General features: G+C 33.4%; 2 protein-coding genes across 4 annotated transcripts in view; both read right to left on the bottom strand.

The window, feature by feature from the left end:
* The window catches only part of SCFD1 (sec1 family domain containing 1), an 88,102-nt gene extending 82,897 nt beyond the window's left edge, over window positions 1-5,205 (bottom strand). Inside the window, exons 1-2 of the mRNA XM_010963018.3 lie at window positions 5,110-5,205; window positions 426-496 (exon numbers count right to left, since the gene is read on the bottom strand). Of these exons, the coding sequence (XP_010961320.1) occupies window positions 426-496; window positions 5,110-5,167 (129 nt within the window). The 5' untranslated portion in view covers window positions 5,168-5,205. The remainder of the gene's footprint in view (window positions 1-425; window positions 497-5,109) is intronic.
* Window positions 5,206-6,000: 795 nt separating this feature from the next.
* G2E3 (G2/M-phase specific E3 ubiquitin protein ligase) overlaps window positions 6,001-18,441 on the bottom strand; it is a 51,573-nt gene continuing 39,132 nt past the window's right edge. For all 3 annotated transcript variants that reach the window (XM_010963019.3, XM_045522668.2, XM_045522669.2), the window contains 2 exons: window positions 11,778-11,968; window positions 6,001-10,896 (listed from right to left, as the gene is read on the bottom strand). In XM_010963019.3, coding sequence (XP_010961321.1) covers window positions 10,640-10,896; window positions 11,778-11,968 — 448 coding nt within the window. In that variant the 3' untranslated portion in view covers window positions 6,001-10,639. The remainder of the gene's footprint in view (window positions 10,897-11,777; window positions 11,969-18,441) is intronic.

An 18,441-nucleotide genomic window follows, 5' to 3' on the forward strand; every position in this document is an offset into this window, starting at 1 on the left:
AAACAGAAAAAGACTCACAGGCATAGAAAACAAACTTATGGTTACTTAATGGGAAGGGGAGTACAAACTAGGAGGATGGGATTAACAGATACAAACTACTATACATAAAACAGATATGTAACAAGGATTTACTGTGTAATACTGGGATATTCAATATCTCATAATAACCTATAATGGAAAATAATCTGAAAAAAATACATATACAACTTAATCACATTACTGTATTTGTGAAACTAACAATTTTGTAAATCAACTATACTTCAATTAAAAAAAGATTCATGTTAAAAAGCCATGTTAAATAAAAGTGAAACATTCATACAGTACAACTAAAATGTGTTACTGTTTAATATTAGCAAGAAATTCCCTCCAATCACCACCAATAAGGGCTTAGAAAAAGAAAAGTCCCCATTAATAAACTTTCTTACCTTCCATACTGGTTCTCCAGTGCTGTTTTTAACATGAGGCACATTAAAATTCAACATACGCTTCAAAGCCACTGAAAATGAAAACAGCCTTATTATAAGGTTTTTAGGATTTCATCCCCTCACCCCCTGCCATATTTATTACTTACTACCTCAAAACAAAATGAGTAAGTCACTCTAGTAAAAGTGATTAATCAAATAACTGGGTATGTAAAAGCAGGGTCAGACTTTTTAAGACTATTTCATTAACAGCTAATGGGCATGTGTTTGAGAGACTTTCTAACTTACTATTAGCATCTGTCTCCAGATGAAAATATGAAAAATGTTCAGGAAGAAGCCAATTTTCTATAAATCCTGATGATACCAAACTACATTTTATATACATGAAAAAAGAAATTTTGCCAATCATGAACTTGCAGTGGCCTCAATAGATAACTGCTGCTGTTGTCTATTATCTGTGTGGCTGAAAGCATAGATTAAGTTCAGGCTTTCTAAAAACAAGTATCGTCTATGATATATTTAATTGGTTCATATACAAAAACTTAATACAGCACATCTAGTTTTCAGTTATCCTGGCATGCATTCTAGGACTGACTTATCCTATCAGATTCACTATGAAGTATAATGCTTAATATTATATGCCCCATGGAAAAAGTGAGACTTCCTTATAGGTAAGGTGGATAAATGATAACTCCTGCTAAAAAAATATACAATTCCATAATCACAGTAGTTATGCTCTATATGTTACAGTATTTTGTGGTTTTCATTGCTCATCTATTTACATGTTACAGCAGACTCAGAAGTATTTCTAAGGAAAATAAAAATCTCATACTTTTATGTGAAAGTGAGATGGCCAAATATTCAAGGGAAGGAATTAGCCGATTTAATTTTTAAAAGATTGGCAACCTTAAAACGTACTTGGTTGATTTTTAAAGGCAACTAGATTAGGTTTTATTAAGTAAAACAGAATAATCTGCAAGCTAAACTCCTACCAGAGAACTTTGTAAAATTCAAATCACCTGGGTATCAATTTATAGCATAGTCATTCATTCACTTGAAAAACTTCTATTAAATGCTTGTTTCTTGCGGTGGGTAAAATAATAAGAGATTACACTTCAATGACATATTTGTATATTTATACAATACAAAGATGATTTCTTGGTAAAATGTTAGTACCTAATGTCCAGCCAGTAATACACATTGCCAGTAATTTACACCTACTTTACTCACAGGTGTTATGATATAACAAAAATATTAACAAAAAAAAAAACTTTGGTAATTAAAACTGAAATAACACAGGAGGCATAGAGGGTCTCCAGAATTAACTCTCCTACTGTGCTTTAGCAAAGCTCTTCCTCCCACCACAGACACCGCCACGCTGACACTCATAGCCCAAAGGAGAGGAAATTTTGTTTCTAGGAACAGCTGTTTGCACTCTTGACAGAGGAGAACTAGGAAGCAGCAGAGCTTGGGCTACATATAAGCCCCAGGTGTACAGTATTCTCTAGAGCTAGGCCTTCACTAACTGAAAGAGGCCAGTATCAGCAAATAATTCCCACAATTACCTTCTCAGCAACATCTAGGTGATCTCCCTCATTCTGAGCCTGGGCTAACTTATTAACGGGAATTCTGACACACTGGGTTTGTTAATAAAGTACATGGCTTATGTTCAAGAATATATAAGAATGTGATTTTACTTTTTTAATCACTGCTTAAATCGCTACTTTTAACTGAAATAAACAAACATACTATCCACAGTCTTTGACCTGGCTAATGCTGTTTCACCCTTACCTGGAATGTTTTCTTTGCTCATTATATATTCACCTATATTTATTATTCACTCAACAAACACTGCCAGACACTGCTCTCGCTGCTGGCACTAAACAAAATAGACAGAATAAAATTACCTATCCTCAAGCAGCTTTCATTCTAGTTGAGGGAGAAAGACAACAAAATAAGTAAAACAGGGATGTGAGATCATGCTAAGCGCTGTGGCGGAAAAACACAGAGAGAATGGGGAAGAGGGAGTTGTGGTGTAATTTTAAACACAATAGTCAGGAAAGCTCTCCTAAGAAGGTAACATTAAAGACTTAAAGGAGGTTAGGGAGTGAGCCATGCAAATATCTTGCAAAGAATATTTCAGAAAGAGGAAATAAAAAGGCTCTGATGTTGAAGAATTCTGGTGTGTTCAAGGGGAGAGTAATAGAGAATGAGGTCAGAAAGTTAAGTAGGAAGCAAATCATAAAGTACCTTGTAGACCACTGTGAGATCACTTTGGTTTTTACCATGATTGAAACAGGAAGCTGCCAGAGGGTTTTGAGCAAATATGTGACACGGTCACTTTGCGTACTGTGCGAAGAAAAAGGAAAGAGAACAGGAAACAAAGGCAAGGAGATCAAATAGGAGGTTACTGCAGAAACTCATGATAGCTTGCACCTGGGTGTTAGCAAGGATAATTGTCAGATCCTGGATATATTTTTCAGAGTAGAGCTGGCAAGATTTACTGACAGATCTGATTTGGGACATAAAAGACAGAAGTCAAGGAAATTTCACGGTTTCTGACCTGAGCAACTGCAAGGATGGAGTTGCTATTAACTGATATGGGAAGGCTGAGATGAGGAGAGGTCCAGGCTACAGATACAAACATGGCGATCATCAGCATATAGAAAGTATCTAAAGCCAAGAGGCTACATGAAGATCCCTGTAAGAGAGAAAGTAGTTGATTTGGGGCTCTCCAATGTTGAGAAGTGGGGGAACTGGCCAACAACCTGCAATGGAGAGGCAAGTATGAAGGTCAATAGAAACACAGGATTCTGCCTATTGAACTAAAGTTCAGTCTAGAGAGAAGAATGATTCAAGAAATCATCACCAAAGAGATTATTTTTGAGGTAACCTTTAAAAGATGAGTAAAGACTGTTCAGGCAAGCAAAGACAAAAACAGGCATGCTAGTTAACCTCTCTATACCTTAGTTACCTATTTTGCGAAATGGAGGTAACAACACATATAAAAGTCACTTAAAACACTCTACGGCAACACTAAATGCTCAATACGTATCAGCTGTTATCTACCCAAATAGATTGCAAACTTCTCTGTATCACAGTATCTTGTACCTAGAATATTTACGAACCAACTGATTTATTTCCCAAAACATTCTCAATAGGCATCAGGGAAATGTCTACTTCTGCTACTATGGCACATACAAAGGTGGTTTACTCTTCTCCCAACATAAGACAGAATTCAACTAGAGTACTAATTTGATAAATGATTAATCTGGCATAACCACTGCAGTAATGATGTGAAATCTTGCTATAATGAAGTTTGTGCAGAAATCAAAATTAAACTATTAGCTTTAATATTCTACAGTTTCTTCATATAAAAGTTACATCATATAAATTTCATTTTTTCAAAAAGCTCCTCTGTATTGGTACAGAGCCTTCCTTGACATGTTATTTTCTTTAATCTGTAGTATGACCTAATTCCTTGAGATTCATTAAGCTGTCAGAATCATACTGCAAAGATACGTGGTGCTTCTATTTGCTTACACAGATAAAATTTGGGGAATACCTGCCATTCATTTTATTTGGACTTTCATATATTTAAGTTATCCTGACTTTATCTGATAGCCTACACTGAATTATTGATTGGGGAAAAGCTGAATACAACTCATTATGCACTGTGTCTTTACTCGACTAAAGTCTCTCATTAACTTTTCCTTTGAATTCCAAAGGAATGAATCAAGCACAGCCAAAATCCTTTATGTAGATCATATTAATTGTAATCAATTATTTTCTGATTCAGATTTATATGCAAAAGAACAAAATTACAAGAGACAGAATTTCCAAATATGCATATTCTAGATGTCTTGTTTCTATTAGCTCCTCAGAATTAATAGCTTGCCAACTTTCAAGACAATTAGCTAACAGGTGTAAACCATTATTTGTAGCTAACAGGTATTAATCACATTGTCATCACAAGTTTCCAAAAAACGCCAAATAAAATTACCTGAGATGGAAAAATATTTCACGGTATAAATGGAAGCTACATAACCATGCTCTATTAAACCTGAAAGTAATAATCCATAGTTTTAAAACACTGATTTGCCAAATAATTAAAAGCTGTTAATTTGTTTGGCCATTCTTATATTCCACACCAGCATGCTGAAAATGAAATCTTCATCACCAGGCATCTTCTCTTTAGGTACCCCCAAAGATTTGTCACAAGGAGAGAAATGGCAGAAGGTAACCTACTCTTTAAAAAATACCTGTATTTTGTAATTGTAGTGGAAGTGCCAGAAGATGAAACTCTCAATATTAAAACTGGGAGAGAACTGAACCACGCACAGAAAGAAACCTGAACACCTGAGAGGTGGCAACATGGGGAAGAATGCCAATCTTGTGGTAATGGCCTTTTGAGGACCAGTAGGAAAGAGACAAGAACGGGACTGTAGCACCCGTTCTCGCTCACCCCTGAAGACCCTTCGGCACCACATCTTACGGGCCGAGTTGTCAAGCTAATGGCATCTCTACCCTAAAAACTCAAAAGGGGACGGGCTCTCGATGCTCTGAGAACCGGGTTAAACTGCTGGAGGTCCGTCTCCGAGCTGCACGCACCGCGACCGAGTGAGGGCGACAAGCAGATGTCCTCAGGGCAAGCACAAAACCGCAGGGAGAAGGGAAAGATCAGTACCTGTTTGTCTCTCTCGAATGCTAGCTGCTGCGGCCGCCGCCATCTTGACTCCCACCATCCACTGCCCGGCTGGCGAGCAGAGCCCGACGATGACGTGGCGGCCCCGACCGCCCCGGAAGCAAAGATCGGAGGGGCGGGGCCGTAGGAGGCCGGACCCCGCCTTCTCCAGGGTGACCCTCCTTAACCTTTCTACGCGAAACTTGTAGACCCAATGAGGGAATAAAACCTAGTAGTGTTAAGCATTTATGACAGGTTTGGGGCAGTTAATGTCTGCTGCTAAGGTTTCTACTACAGATCCAAGAAAAAAGTGTCTTCGTGGTCACTATTGTTTGGCGGAATAGTAGGAATTTTTATCCTATCTAATCAAGCCACAGCTTTCCAAAACGTAGCGCTTAAATTGAGCTCTTAGGGCAAGGAACGTGGTGTAGTGCTAAGAACCTAATGATCTGAACTGTTAGTTTGGTTGTCTGAAGATGACGTAAGTGGTGTTAATACTCTAGGGGCTTAAAGATCACAGGACTAAAGTAAACGAAGCTCCTGAAACAAAAACGACGCGTAAATGCTTGCTCCCTCTTCTGCTTTCCCAGCGCAGCAAGTCAGGTCTCCCCTTTGTTCTTTTTTTTCTGGGAAACAGGTGGTTCTGGAGCGATACTTTAACCTGGAAGATTTCTCAGTCTCATCTCAGGCAAAATGGTCCGGCTTTACGGTGTTGTTTTGCCTACATGGACACCGGAGCCAGGAAGGTGGAAAATGGCAAACTGGTATTTTCCCCCTTGTAGTAACTGCAAAATTACAAGCATTATTTGTGGGATAGGGGTAAGTGGATAATGCAAATGTCTTAACGTACACTTGAAGCCACGTGATGACAAAAATATATCCGATATTGATGACTTCTAATTTAATCCACAGATATTTATTGGATGTCAAAAATGAATACACAACCCATTTCCCATATGTTCAACAGAATTCACTGATACTGTATTAGCTATTTAATGTTAATTCTGACGCTGTATCAAATTCTGAAATTATACTGTGCCTCAAAATTGGTTTGAAAACTTAGCTTTTCAAATTTATGACGTTATCCTAAACAATTACATAAAAAGCAAAATTATGTAACACTGCTCTATTTTACAAAATTTTTTTGAAACATAAGTGATCTTATTCTTAATGTCATCATGAAACACCCCAAACCAAACCTACATTTTCTCCTTGTCTAAACTTTGTCAGCTTTATTGAGGTATAACTGACAAAATTGGGAAGATACTTGAAATGTACATTATGATGATTTTATGTATATGTTGTGAAAGGACTGCCCCCAACTAGTTAATTACCACATCATCACCTCACATATTTATTTTTTGGTGAAAACTTCTGAGTTCTATACTTTTAGCAAATTTCAACTACACAAAAGTTATCACCTGTAGTCACCATGTTATATAATTAGACCCTCAGCCCTTACTCATCTTACAGCTGAAAGCTTTTTACTGCATCATATGATGGAATCCAAAAAAAAAAAAAAAATCAAACTCATGGAAAGAGAGAGAAGAGGTTACTAGGATTACGAACCTACATTCTTTTAAGATAGGCATTATTTTTATAATTATCATTCTAGTCACTAAGAAACTAACTGTAATATTTACTGTTTTATTCATTGTTATCACTAATATTTTGAAGGAATCATCAATGATCTAGATGTTATAATTTAACAAAAATGACAGTTCCTGTCCTATTGGAAAGTTCTACTTCATTTTTTGTCTTCATGGAAATAAAATAAACAGGCTTTCCCACTTTCAACATCTTAGAGCCCAATCTTGTTAATTTGGGTACTTCCACTCTCAAATGCAAATCTATTAGCTAACCATTTCGACTCCATCACAGACTTCCTAAAACTATGTGAGTCATAATGATATAAAATGCTAAGAAAGACAGGTTTAACATTTATGTGTAGTATATATGTATGAAATGGTAAAACCTGTCCTGACCAAGGAGTGCACAAAGTGTGGGCAAATGTACAGACAAATATACCCCACAGAAGAACAGTGGCTGTAAACAAATAGTCCCTGTAAGGCTGAAACTTGCATAGGGTATTTGTTACATATTAGAATAAGGAAGAATCAAAATAAACTATGGCTGTCAGAGTGTTAGTTAACCTAGTTTAATGTATAACCTTTTAACTGATTCTACTTAACCAGATTTTTGGTTTAAATAATTTATTCCAGCAAACTATTATTTTACATTAGGGGGTAGATAGTTTTAACACAGAATACCTCAGAACAGCTCATTCAAGAGAAGTTGTTGGCCACCAATTGCTTGCAGGATCTCTCAGATGTGGAGAGGAAAGAATCTTTTAACTACTTAGAATTATCAGAATCGTAACCTTGTTAAATCCTAACAAGTTACTTAATTTAGTTTATGTAAGCACTTCACATTTAGTAGCATCTTTATTTAGAAAACTTCATTGTAAGTGTTATGTTTTTTGGTTATTTCTGAGGTCTTTTTAAAAAAGGGGAACCAGGCTGACAAAGACTATCACTTAATACCTGGCATACAGTAGACACTGGAATACGGCAATTTGAAAAGATAACAGTCAAAATGAGAACCTGAAAATTGGGTTTCTTCAAAGCAATCCAAATTTTTCTAAACTATAGGTAATACACATTTCAAGTAATCCATCAATTTGTTTTTATCCTTTACATTGCATTACTTAGAGCATAAAACCTAGTTTAATAGCTTATTGCAAAAGTAACAAAATGAAGCATGTGATAATCACTATATACAAGAATCACATTTATAAATAGAATCTTGCTCTCATCATTTTCTTATAACCAAGGAATGTAAAAGGCAAAGTCACTGAGAAAACTTACCTATTATATACTCTCCTTTCCTACATATTTAGCATTGAGTATAAAAGTTCCAACAGCTTCCATATAGTTAGGGGAACAAATTATAGTAAGTTTGGAATAAAGTAAAAGCCAAAGGGAATTCTCAAGTTAGTAATCAAATGAAGGCTTTTTACTTGACTCAAACCCATATGGAAATTAAATATTACAAAGTATAAAATCATGAGCTAGTTTCTGATATTTGAAGAATCTTTATCTTAAATACTAAGATAGTAAAATGACTAAGTACAAGAATAGTAGAGAATTATATAAAATGCCTTCAGATGAAGTTCCCACACCAAAAAGTTTAAAAATTGTTTAAAAACAATGAATATAAAACTAACGTTAAGACCATTAATAGTAGATGTGTAAGAGGCAAGTTTGTACTTTTTCTTGATAGAGCAACAGAAACATGCTTGAAATATACAGCATTTAGACAATTGAAATATTTAAGAAATACATGTACATATTTATAAAGGTTTATAGCATAATTCCTTTTTTAAATCAATGTCAGTAAGAACTGTGCATTGGCTGTAACAATGAATAGAAAAAGAACAAACATAATACCAATCATTTGACACAGCAACACTGCAAAAGATAACCTATAGGACTCTCTGATATACCTTGATGATACACATTAATCTAAAAATCATACTAATGGAACATTCTTAAAACCAGAAAATATTTTGCAATATGAATATATATGCTTCACTTTAAAACGTGAATATCCTAAGTTATTATTTACACCACCTTATCCCTAAGGCCCTGTTTACACATAAAATAAAAGATTTGAAACACTGCTTTTAACTGTAGCCACTGAAGCACACTGCTTTCCTACCAGCCCTCTCCACTCTCAAATTATGTGTTTAACACCTTTACTTACTACTGTAGGGAAAACTAATTCAAACAACAAATAACTAGAAAAAAGGTTTAATTAGGGTTTTTTGGTTTGTATTGGTTTAATGGCTTTTTAATTTTACAAAAACTATTTAGATTAAGAAATAAAATACCCAATTTATCAATACATCTGGAAGAAAAGCTATTATGGTGAGGCCGAGGTTTATCTTATATATTAAATCTCTTTTTTACTGATCCTTTAATTACTTTTGATAATTTAACAGAATTCAACACAAGACAAAGAAATGACTTGTTTAATGTTTTAAAATCTTCCAAGTTAAAGTGAAATTTTAATTTGTGGGGTCTGTTAGTAAATGTAACAAAGAAAATTATACTAGGATTATGTTTCATTTTTCCTTTGGTATTCAGAGACATATTACCAGTATCATATCAATCCTGTCTTTTGTCTTTAAAATTATCAGTAATTTAAGGATACTTCTTGGGGACGACGAGAATATGACAATGGCTGATATCTGCTTTGTGTAGCAAGAAAAATGTGCTTAAAACCAAGCAATTTACCTCTCATTTGACTTATTCTGGTGAAAAACCCATTTATATTTGATAATAGATTAGGGACATTAGACTTCTCCAATTTCTTCCTTTGCAAGAGTATAAATTTGGAGATACAACTATGGGATTATGTATCTTCAAATTGTTATTACAAATTGTTACTTTTAGAGATTTTTTGATTTTTAGACCATTAAAAAGGAAAGGAAACATTGAGAGTTTATAAAAGAATATACAGGGACACATTAGTTAATTCTGCATGGTGAGATTAGAGTGGGTTTTTCATTCTATTTGTAATTCTTACACATTTCTATATTGTTTATATATCTTTCAAAAGCAAATAAGATAACTGTATAATGCAATGGAGCCAACTTAACTATCATACAACAATTCTGATAATAAATGTCAAATAGCCAAACCTACCAAATGTCAATCTACAGAGATCACTCCATTCAGATACCTAAAATGATTCTGAATCAGACATAACATGATTTAATATCACATATGAGATACAGGGGGGGAAAAAAATCCCATGATTACAGCCAAGGTTTTAAAGAAGACACTTAAGAATCTTCAACTATATTTTATCCACCTCAGAAGTGTTTTAATACTACGGAATGTCCATAGATTCTAGAATATTTGTGCAATTCTGCTTTTTATATAATACTTCCCATTAGGCAAAGTCTAACTGCAGCGTGGGTCTATTTTAATACAAATCAATCATCTAAAAACATTTTAAGCTAATTTAGTGCTATCCTAGAAAAGGATACATAAACAGATACCCCAAAATATATGCCTTTGATTTATATAACAAGATTTATCATTTAGCTTTCCTATTTAATGCTTTAAAATAAGTAATAATTTGAAAATTGCATAAAACAAGGAAAATCACTGTGGCAACCTATAGCTAATGCTAGTTTACAAAAACAGTGAGTTCAAGTTTTCTTCTTATATACCATGCTACTATACTTGAAGAAAGTCTGTACATATATGTTCTAAAAGTATTTATATTGAGATTTATGAAGCATGTATATTAAGAAATAGAAAAATATTAACTCTGACTGGTATACCTTAACAAAAAAACTTTTTAGCTTAAATGGCTAAAACATTCCTTATGCTTATATCATAAATTTTATTGGGCCAAGAAGCTGACAACTTTGTTTAACAGTAATGATGAAACAGACTTCTTAAACAAAAAGTATCAATAGCAAGCAGCTTTTAAAGAAACACCTCTTTGTTCAAAACACTTAATGTCCAATGAAGTGAGAATTTTCTTCCTTTTCTAATCTTAGCGTGTTTTTTATGGCAAAGTCCATATTTTCTTGAAATTCTTTATATGTACTGGTGATTGGAAGAGCTAAAGAGTTATTACAGTTGTTTCCAACAGGAAAGTCCATATGAAGGCACTCAATTGAAGGAGTGGGTTTAAATCCAGCAGGTGGAATGGAATTGCAACCAGTTGCAAAAATAAGAATGTCTTCCATTGTTACTGTAGATTTACCATCTGGAAAGTATACCAAAAAAAAAAAAAGAGGGGGGGAAAAAGTCATGTTATGTATTGATACCAACGTAGATTCTTCCCCAACTAGACTAAAAATGTCAAAAGAGAGAGCCTCCCATGTTGATCCTCAGCAAACCAAATCACTAAGTCAAGAGTAATTAACAGGAAAACAGTACATTCAATAAACGTTTATTTGTATCTCTAAGTAGGATTTATAAAATCACTTGGTTGACCTACTCACTGTGTATTTGAATGCCTTGCTTAATTTAAAATTATCATATAGTCCAAGGCGTTCAGTGGGTTTTAAAACTCCATCTTTTGATGATATGTAATACAATTTAAAATCACTTCTACATCATCACTATTTGATAAACTAGCTCAGTAAATGCAGAGTGAAAACTAAATGGTGTAGAACATCCAAACCACCTAGCTAAAATTTTTTTTAACTGAAACTTAATTGTTTTTACACCCTACTATATGGAATGAATTTACATTGCTAATGCTCAGTGATAAATATCATTATCATGCTCTGACCAAGGGAAGAGGAATAATTCAATTTAACTTAAAATTTAAAAAAGACAAAGTAGATGACTAGCTTTAAGACTACTCTATGCTGTTGCAATCACCCAAATATTTAAAGTTTTCTAAGAGAATGCCTTCCACCTCAAATTACCTAGAGGAAAACAACTGAGAATCATAACTACTCTGTAACCTTTCTTCACCACCTTCAACTCAGTCATATAAAGTTGTTTGGAAATAAGTTTTGTAAATATGTAGTTAGCAGACAAAAGTCTTATTATCAAAAAGCAAAACTCAATGAAATTAACTAATAACCCAAAACAAACATTCTAAGACAGTTAAATAAAAATAAAATATCCACATACCCTCCACAGCCTGTAAGTAACTATTCCAAAATCCCAAGGCCTGTACGTCAGATAATGTGCGTACTGTAAAAAGATCACTAAGAATTTTTGCAGAAAGATTCTCAGGTTTATGACAGAAGATGCTACAAAATGCTTCTGGGTAAGTCTGAATTTTCTCCAAAACACCAAGAGTTTTCAGACCCTGTTTAAAACTTAATAGAAGATAAATAATGAGCCAACATTCATACACATCTTGGAATAACATTTCTAGCTAATTTACTATCACACTTAGATGTGAGGAAAAAGACAGAATATGGATATACTATATGGGGTATGATACTTTCAAATTAATAACAAGCAAATATTAATATAAAATGAGTATTTTACATGCCTACATTGTTTGGCTTTATAGAATAATTTGAAAATTAAGCTAACAATTTTTTATTAAGAGGAAAAAGTAGACATTTAAAATTTTACACTTCAAAGCTAATCCATATAAAAATGAAGTTTCTTAGAGATTGCAAAGGAGTGATACATTTTAGCAACATAAAATTTTAAAACATATGTACTGCTAAAAAGAAATTAATAAGGACAAAACAGAGGGAAAATATTTTTAGTATACAAGATAGAAAAATAATTTCTCTAATAAACCAAAATACAAATCATTTTTCTAAAAGAACAATCCAATGGGAAATGAACAAAATATGAAAGCATTATCAACAAAATACAAGTAACAGATTAATTTGAAAAACGCACATTCTCACTATGAAGAATGGAGGTACCATTCTTAGGCGCGTAGCAGACTGACTAAATCCTAGCTGTAGCTTTGGATTCCCTACCCACCTCCTCAGGCACCCTGCTACACTGACTCACCTTCCCTTCTATTAGCTCTTCCTCAAGAACACAGAAATGTGCTGTCTTTCCCATTTTAGAGTAAGGAAAACGTTCACTCAATCCTATCTGTTTTCTTTCAAGACAACCTACATGAAAGACTTATCTACAGTAACTGTCTCCTTTTCTTAATTTCCTATTCACTTTCCCTCCACTCTTTTGTCTCAGGTATAACTGCCCTAAGTTCATGAATGACCTATGGCACTAGTCTTCTGGTTTTCCCTTATTTCTCTGGCCAGAATTTGAGTCTCTTACCAAGCTTCCTTCTTTGCTTTGCCTTAAATGTTACTGTCTGTCCCTCATCAATCTGTAACAAGGTCAATTTCTCTTCTCTCTTACCCTATCCCATCTATTATCTGCAGCCCAGAAATATACCCAGCAGACTACTGGGTAAACATATATTCCAAGCACCCAAACTTATTAAGTCCAAAAGAAAGCTAATCACCTAACTACCAAAGTCTGAACCATAAGTGATAATAAATGCCTTCGTTATCCATCCTATTGGTATAGCTAAATCTGAATGTCATTCTTCACTCTTCCCTCTTCCATTCCTAATTACCAAGTCCTATGATTTTCTTCTTCTGAAATCCCTTTTATCTGCCTATTTCTCCATACACATGTTACCATCTTATTACATATCACCTGGAGAGGAACTCTTATACCAGGTGTGTAGGTCTCCAAGTTCGTTTTCCATGCTGTAGCCACAGGGATGTGCCAGAAATAAACCCCAATACTGTCATTCATCCTGAGGTAGGTTGGATGGAGGCCCCCAAAAGATATGTCTACATCCTATTCCCTGGAACCTGTGAATGTGATCTTATTTGGAAAAAGGGTCCAGACACACGTAATTAAGTTAAAGATCTTGAGATCACTCTATTTAGATTACCTGGGCTGGCCCTAAATTCAGTAACAAGTGTCTTTATAAGACACATTCAGAGAGGAAAAACCCATATGATATAAATTCAGGGACTGGAATCATGCAACCATAAGACAAATAATCCCTGGAGTCACCAGAAGCTAAAGGAAGCAAAGAATAATGGATTCTCCTCCTCCATTCCCAGAAAGAGTGAAGCCCTGCCAACACCAGGACTTTGGGCTTGTAGCCTCCAAAACTATGGAAGAATAAATTTCTGTTCTTTTAAGCCACTCAGTTTCTGACAGTTTTTTTTTGTTTTTTTTTTTTACAGCAGTCCCCAGAAACTAACAATACACACTCCATGGAATAGAGTCCAAACTCCTTAACATGGCTTTTAAGATCCTCCACAGCACTTGCCTATCCTTCTTGCTTTTAACTTTCATGGTCTGCTTACCTTTGAAGCAAATTTCAGCCAAACTTAAGTTCACTTTTAAAATTTTACTTTTAATTACAGTGAAGTATTTCCAGCTTATATAAAAATCCAGGAAATAACAGAAAACCAGAGTCACTTGATTTTAAAAATATATTAATATTTTGATGTTTGCTGAGATTATTTTTAAGAAAAAATATTCTATTCACTCAACTAAATCCACCCAATCATAACTTTCTCTTTTCTTCTTCTACAAAGGAAGCCACTTGAAACTGTTAATCATTCAGAAATTTTTACTATAGCTTGCATTTCATTTGTTTGATTTTATGTGTCTCCCTAAATAATTAGTATTGCTCTGCTTATTTTGAAATTTTCTATAAATGGTGCCATACTGTATATTTTGCTGCAATTTGCCTTTTGGAGAGTAATTTTCTCTAGTTAAAACTATTATTGTATTAGGAAACTAGTTTCATCACTTTGTTTTGGGCAATTGTACTGAAATACCTTCATGCCAATTTTTCTATTTTCTAAAATTTTAATTTACCTTCTATTCAAAAAGTTATACTAATTCCTGTTTTTTTGATGGTAACCTCAAAATTTTAATTGGCAAATTTGAAATCTCGAGTTCCTCTTCCTGGCCAATATACAGACTCTAGAACACGTAGCTCTCACTCTTCCTATGCTAGTTAAACACTCTTAGTGCCACTTTGTGATGTAAATCTCCAAATTAAACATTAACTTTTTGTACAATCAGTGTTTAGTTACTCTAATACTAACCAATTTCTTTCTTTATCATTTCTTATCACTTGCAAACCTCCCTGCTAGAATCCTTAACCTCTTGTATACAGTAACCTTGCTATATGCTTTATAGAAGAATTTCTTGCATTATTTGTCGGTCAAGCATATAGACTACCAATGATAATTTTAGTTCTTCCAATCCTTAATGACATTCACTTATTCATTTAGTCCTATTGGTCTGCTAGGACTTCCAGCATATTGTAGAAATGAAGGGGATAATTATATGTATCCTAGGCTTGTCACAACCCTAAGAGAAATGTCTCTCATACTTCACCATTAAGGATAATGTTTGCTGAATGTACAGAAGATTTTTGTAAGGATATTTCAAATTGTCAGTTTAAAATAATATATAAATGTTTAAATGTATCAAACCTTTTTTTTCTATACTTGTATCAAGATTGTGATTAGTTTCTCCTGTAATCTATTAGTGGAGTGCACTAAAGCAAGGTTTTTGTGATGTTGTACTTGCCTTGCTTCCTTTTAAAACCCTCCACAGAATTTAAATTTTGAACTCATGTTGTTAGATACAAATAGATTCAAGATTGTTCAATCTTCCTAAAGAATTTGTTCTTTTTAATACTATTAAGGTCTTTAAAGGATAAGACTAAAAAAAAAGATTATTACAATCCCTTTTTTCTGCTTTAAAGTCATTTATTTAAAATGCAATTTAAGATCCTGTCTCTAATACAAGAATTTGAGCTATTTACATGTATTATAATTACCTATATTTAATTATTTTTCTACCTTATATTATGCTTTCTCCGAACATGTTTCCCCTTCCTTGTTTTTAATCCCTTTTTCTGTTCACTATAATTAAACGTTTTATTTCTACCCCATCGAAACTGGTTTGAAAGTTACATATTTTGTTACTGTTATTTTAGAATTTTCTCTTATAAGATAAATACTTGTTTTAAGACTCTAATTAATGCTTTCCTACTACTATCTGAGTAATACAAGTCCTTTAAAATAATAAATATGATGTCCCTTTTCTCCTTACAGATTAACCTTTCTCTAATATTTTAATTATTTTAATCATTTCCTACCAAAATTTAGTTAATAGCCAATGCTTATTTTTACTTAACCAGGTTTTTTTCATTTCTTTCCTTACTGTTGCTGCTTGTATCTTTCTCCTTCTGGGTTCAGTTTCCGTCTTCCTTAAGTATGTATTTTATTAATCTCCTTAGGAAAGAAGTAAACCTGTCCCAAAATGTCTTTATTTCTTCCTCTCTCTTGAATGATAATGTAAACAGGTCTGTGAAGTTATTATTTTGCCTATCTGTTTTAAACGTTGATGTGACTGGAAAAAAAGGCTTTCAGTATAATTGATGCTCACCTTTACAACATTTTTTTCCTCAGAATGCAGTTTTATCACAAAGTACACTACATTTCAGCAAATTAAGTCCTGGGAACCTGAGGAGCTTCTCAAGCAGTATTTTCCATAATATCAATCTACCTTCATCTTTTTTAGTTAAATATATGTATGCGTGCTCTTATCCTAACTTTCATGACAATTCTTTTCAATTTCTTTCTCTTTTATGAGAAGATCCTCTTACTAAGATCCTCTGGAAGATCACTAGTTTTCTCTTCAACTGCCTAGCATTTAAACAATCACAAAGTTTTCATTTCCATGATCATTTTTGTTTCCTCTTCCTTATTTTCCTGTGGGTTACTTGAATATTTTTTGGACTCCATTTTTATTTATAGTGTTTTGAGTGTATTTCTTTGTACAGATTTTTAAAAAATATGATAGTCCACTGGTGACAACATTTTATCAGTTCAAGTATAAAACATCACTTTCCTTTAAGTCCCTTTGCCTTTATGCTGTTTATAATTCCTAAACATATCTTTTATATCCATTGTGAACCACATTATAGAATGTTACAATTTCTGTCTCAATCATCAAACACAATTTAGCAAACACAAGAGGGGAAAACATGCTTTTATTCTTTTCATTATCCTTTCTTCCTTCCTCATGTTCCAACATTCCACGTTAATCTTTTTCTGTTTTAAAAAATTCCCATAGCTATCCTTTTAGGGTAGGTCTGCTGGTGACAAATGCTCTTAGTTTTCCTTCATTTAAGACTGTCTAGACATCTTCTCTCTGCTATGTCCTTTCTGAGATCCCCAGCTGGTCTGCCTTCATCCTTCCACTTTTCAAAAGTCTTAAGTCTGTTTTACACATAGTGTCTAGGGTTTTTAACTGTACTTATCAGAAAGAATAGAGAGAAGTGTGTCTATTTCACATCATCCAGAACTGAAGTCTGTGTTCATTTTGCAACTTAGAAGCACTATTTGATTCATTTCACAGTTCACATTTTATGTTTTGTTTTGTTTTTTTCTCTTTTAAGTAACTGTAATAGCACTTTTTTGTCTCATTTAATTTGTTCTGCTATTTAAATTCTTGATGTGCTATTTCCCAATACTTGCTGTTGTGAATGGTTGTATGGTTTGTCTTTTATTGGTAACTCCTCTTCTTTAGCATTGTATCTTCAGTATTTCCATTAGGCTCAGCCTGTAGAATGCAGAAGCTTCCCTATGTGTTTGCTTTTGCCTGGTAATCTTTAAGTACTTTGAATCCCAAGACAAATTACTTTGTTAATAACTTTGCTTCACACTGGAGTCTATGTAGGATGCCAAATCCAACTTTGGTGCAAAGATTCTGATTTCATATGATATCTGGGGTACTGTGGCTTCTGATTTCCTTATTTCTGACATCTATAGGACTCTTTTCTTATGAACTCAGATATATTTAACATAGTTTTTGCTGCATGATTTATCTTTTACATAAAAAGAGGTTTTAGTCTTCACTTTCTATTCTCTTGCCCTGTTCATCTTAATCTGCCTAACTCTTATTTATAATACAGGTTGTAATTTAAACACTACTTACATAGATAGGGAAGCCTTTCCTAACATCTAAACTATTCATATCTATAAAAATAAATAAACTAATAAACAAACAGCAATGAATTATGACTTAGCAACAACAAAAAAAATTATCTGTAGATATTTGAGCTATTTTGGGGAAAAATATTGTGTATATCTATGTCATTAAGAGATATATTTCAAATAATTTCTTAGACAATCATACCAAAATACAAAATGTTTGGATTACTTTGTACATTCATCATAACTATAAATGGTAATTCTAACTGTAATAAAATTTTACTGTTGAAGAGTCTTACAGTCAGAAGATACTTTTTAAAGAGTTATATCTAACAGTATTATTTTAAATTTCAGTATTAAAAATATATTGGGAATTGTATCATTTACAGGCATTTAAACTTATGTCATATTTTAATTTGGAAGAGGGCTGGAATTCTGTAGAGCTCTAAAAAAGAATGAGGACCATGTCTATATACTATCATGGAGGGATCTCCAGAATATACTGTCAAGTAAAAACTGAGTAGAAAAAAGGGTGGATAATATGTTACTATTCATCTAATAAAAGAAATGAGTACACATACACACATATACTCAATCTGCTGTCCTTTTAAAAAAAAAGGAAGGATAAACAATAAAAGTCACCAAAATAATTACTTCATAAGGGGATGGAAGGTGGATATAAAGGTGAATAAACTTATTTGAATACAATTTATACAACAGAGCTGAAATGTACTTTCATTATGGAGTTGACTTTGGAATCATGCAAATACTTTACATAATTTTAAAATAAAATGAAATTAATAAAAATCACTAAAAATTAAAAAATA

This window comes from Camelus bactrianus, chromosome 6, assembly GCF_048773025.1.
Source record: "Camelus bactrianus isolate YW-2024 breed Bactrian camel chromosome 6, ASM4877302v1, whole genome shotgun sequence".
Classification (NCBI taxonomy): domain Eukaryota; kingdom Metazoa; phylum Chordata; class Mammalia; order Artiodactyla; family Camelidae; genus Camelus; species Camelus bactrianus.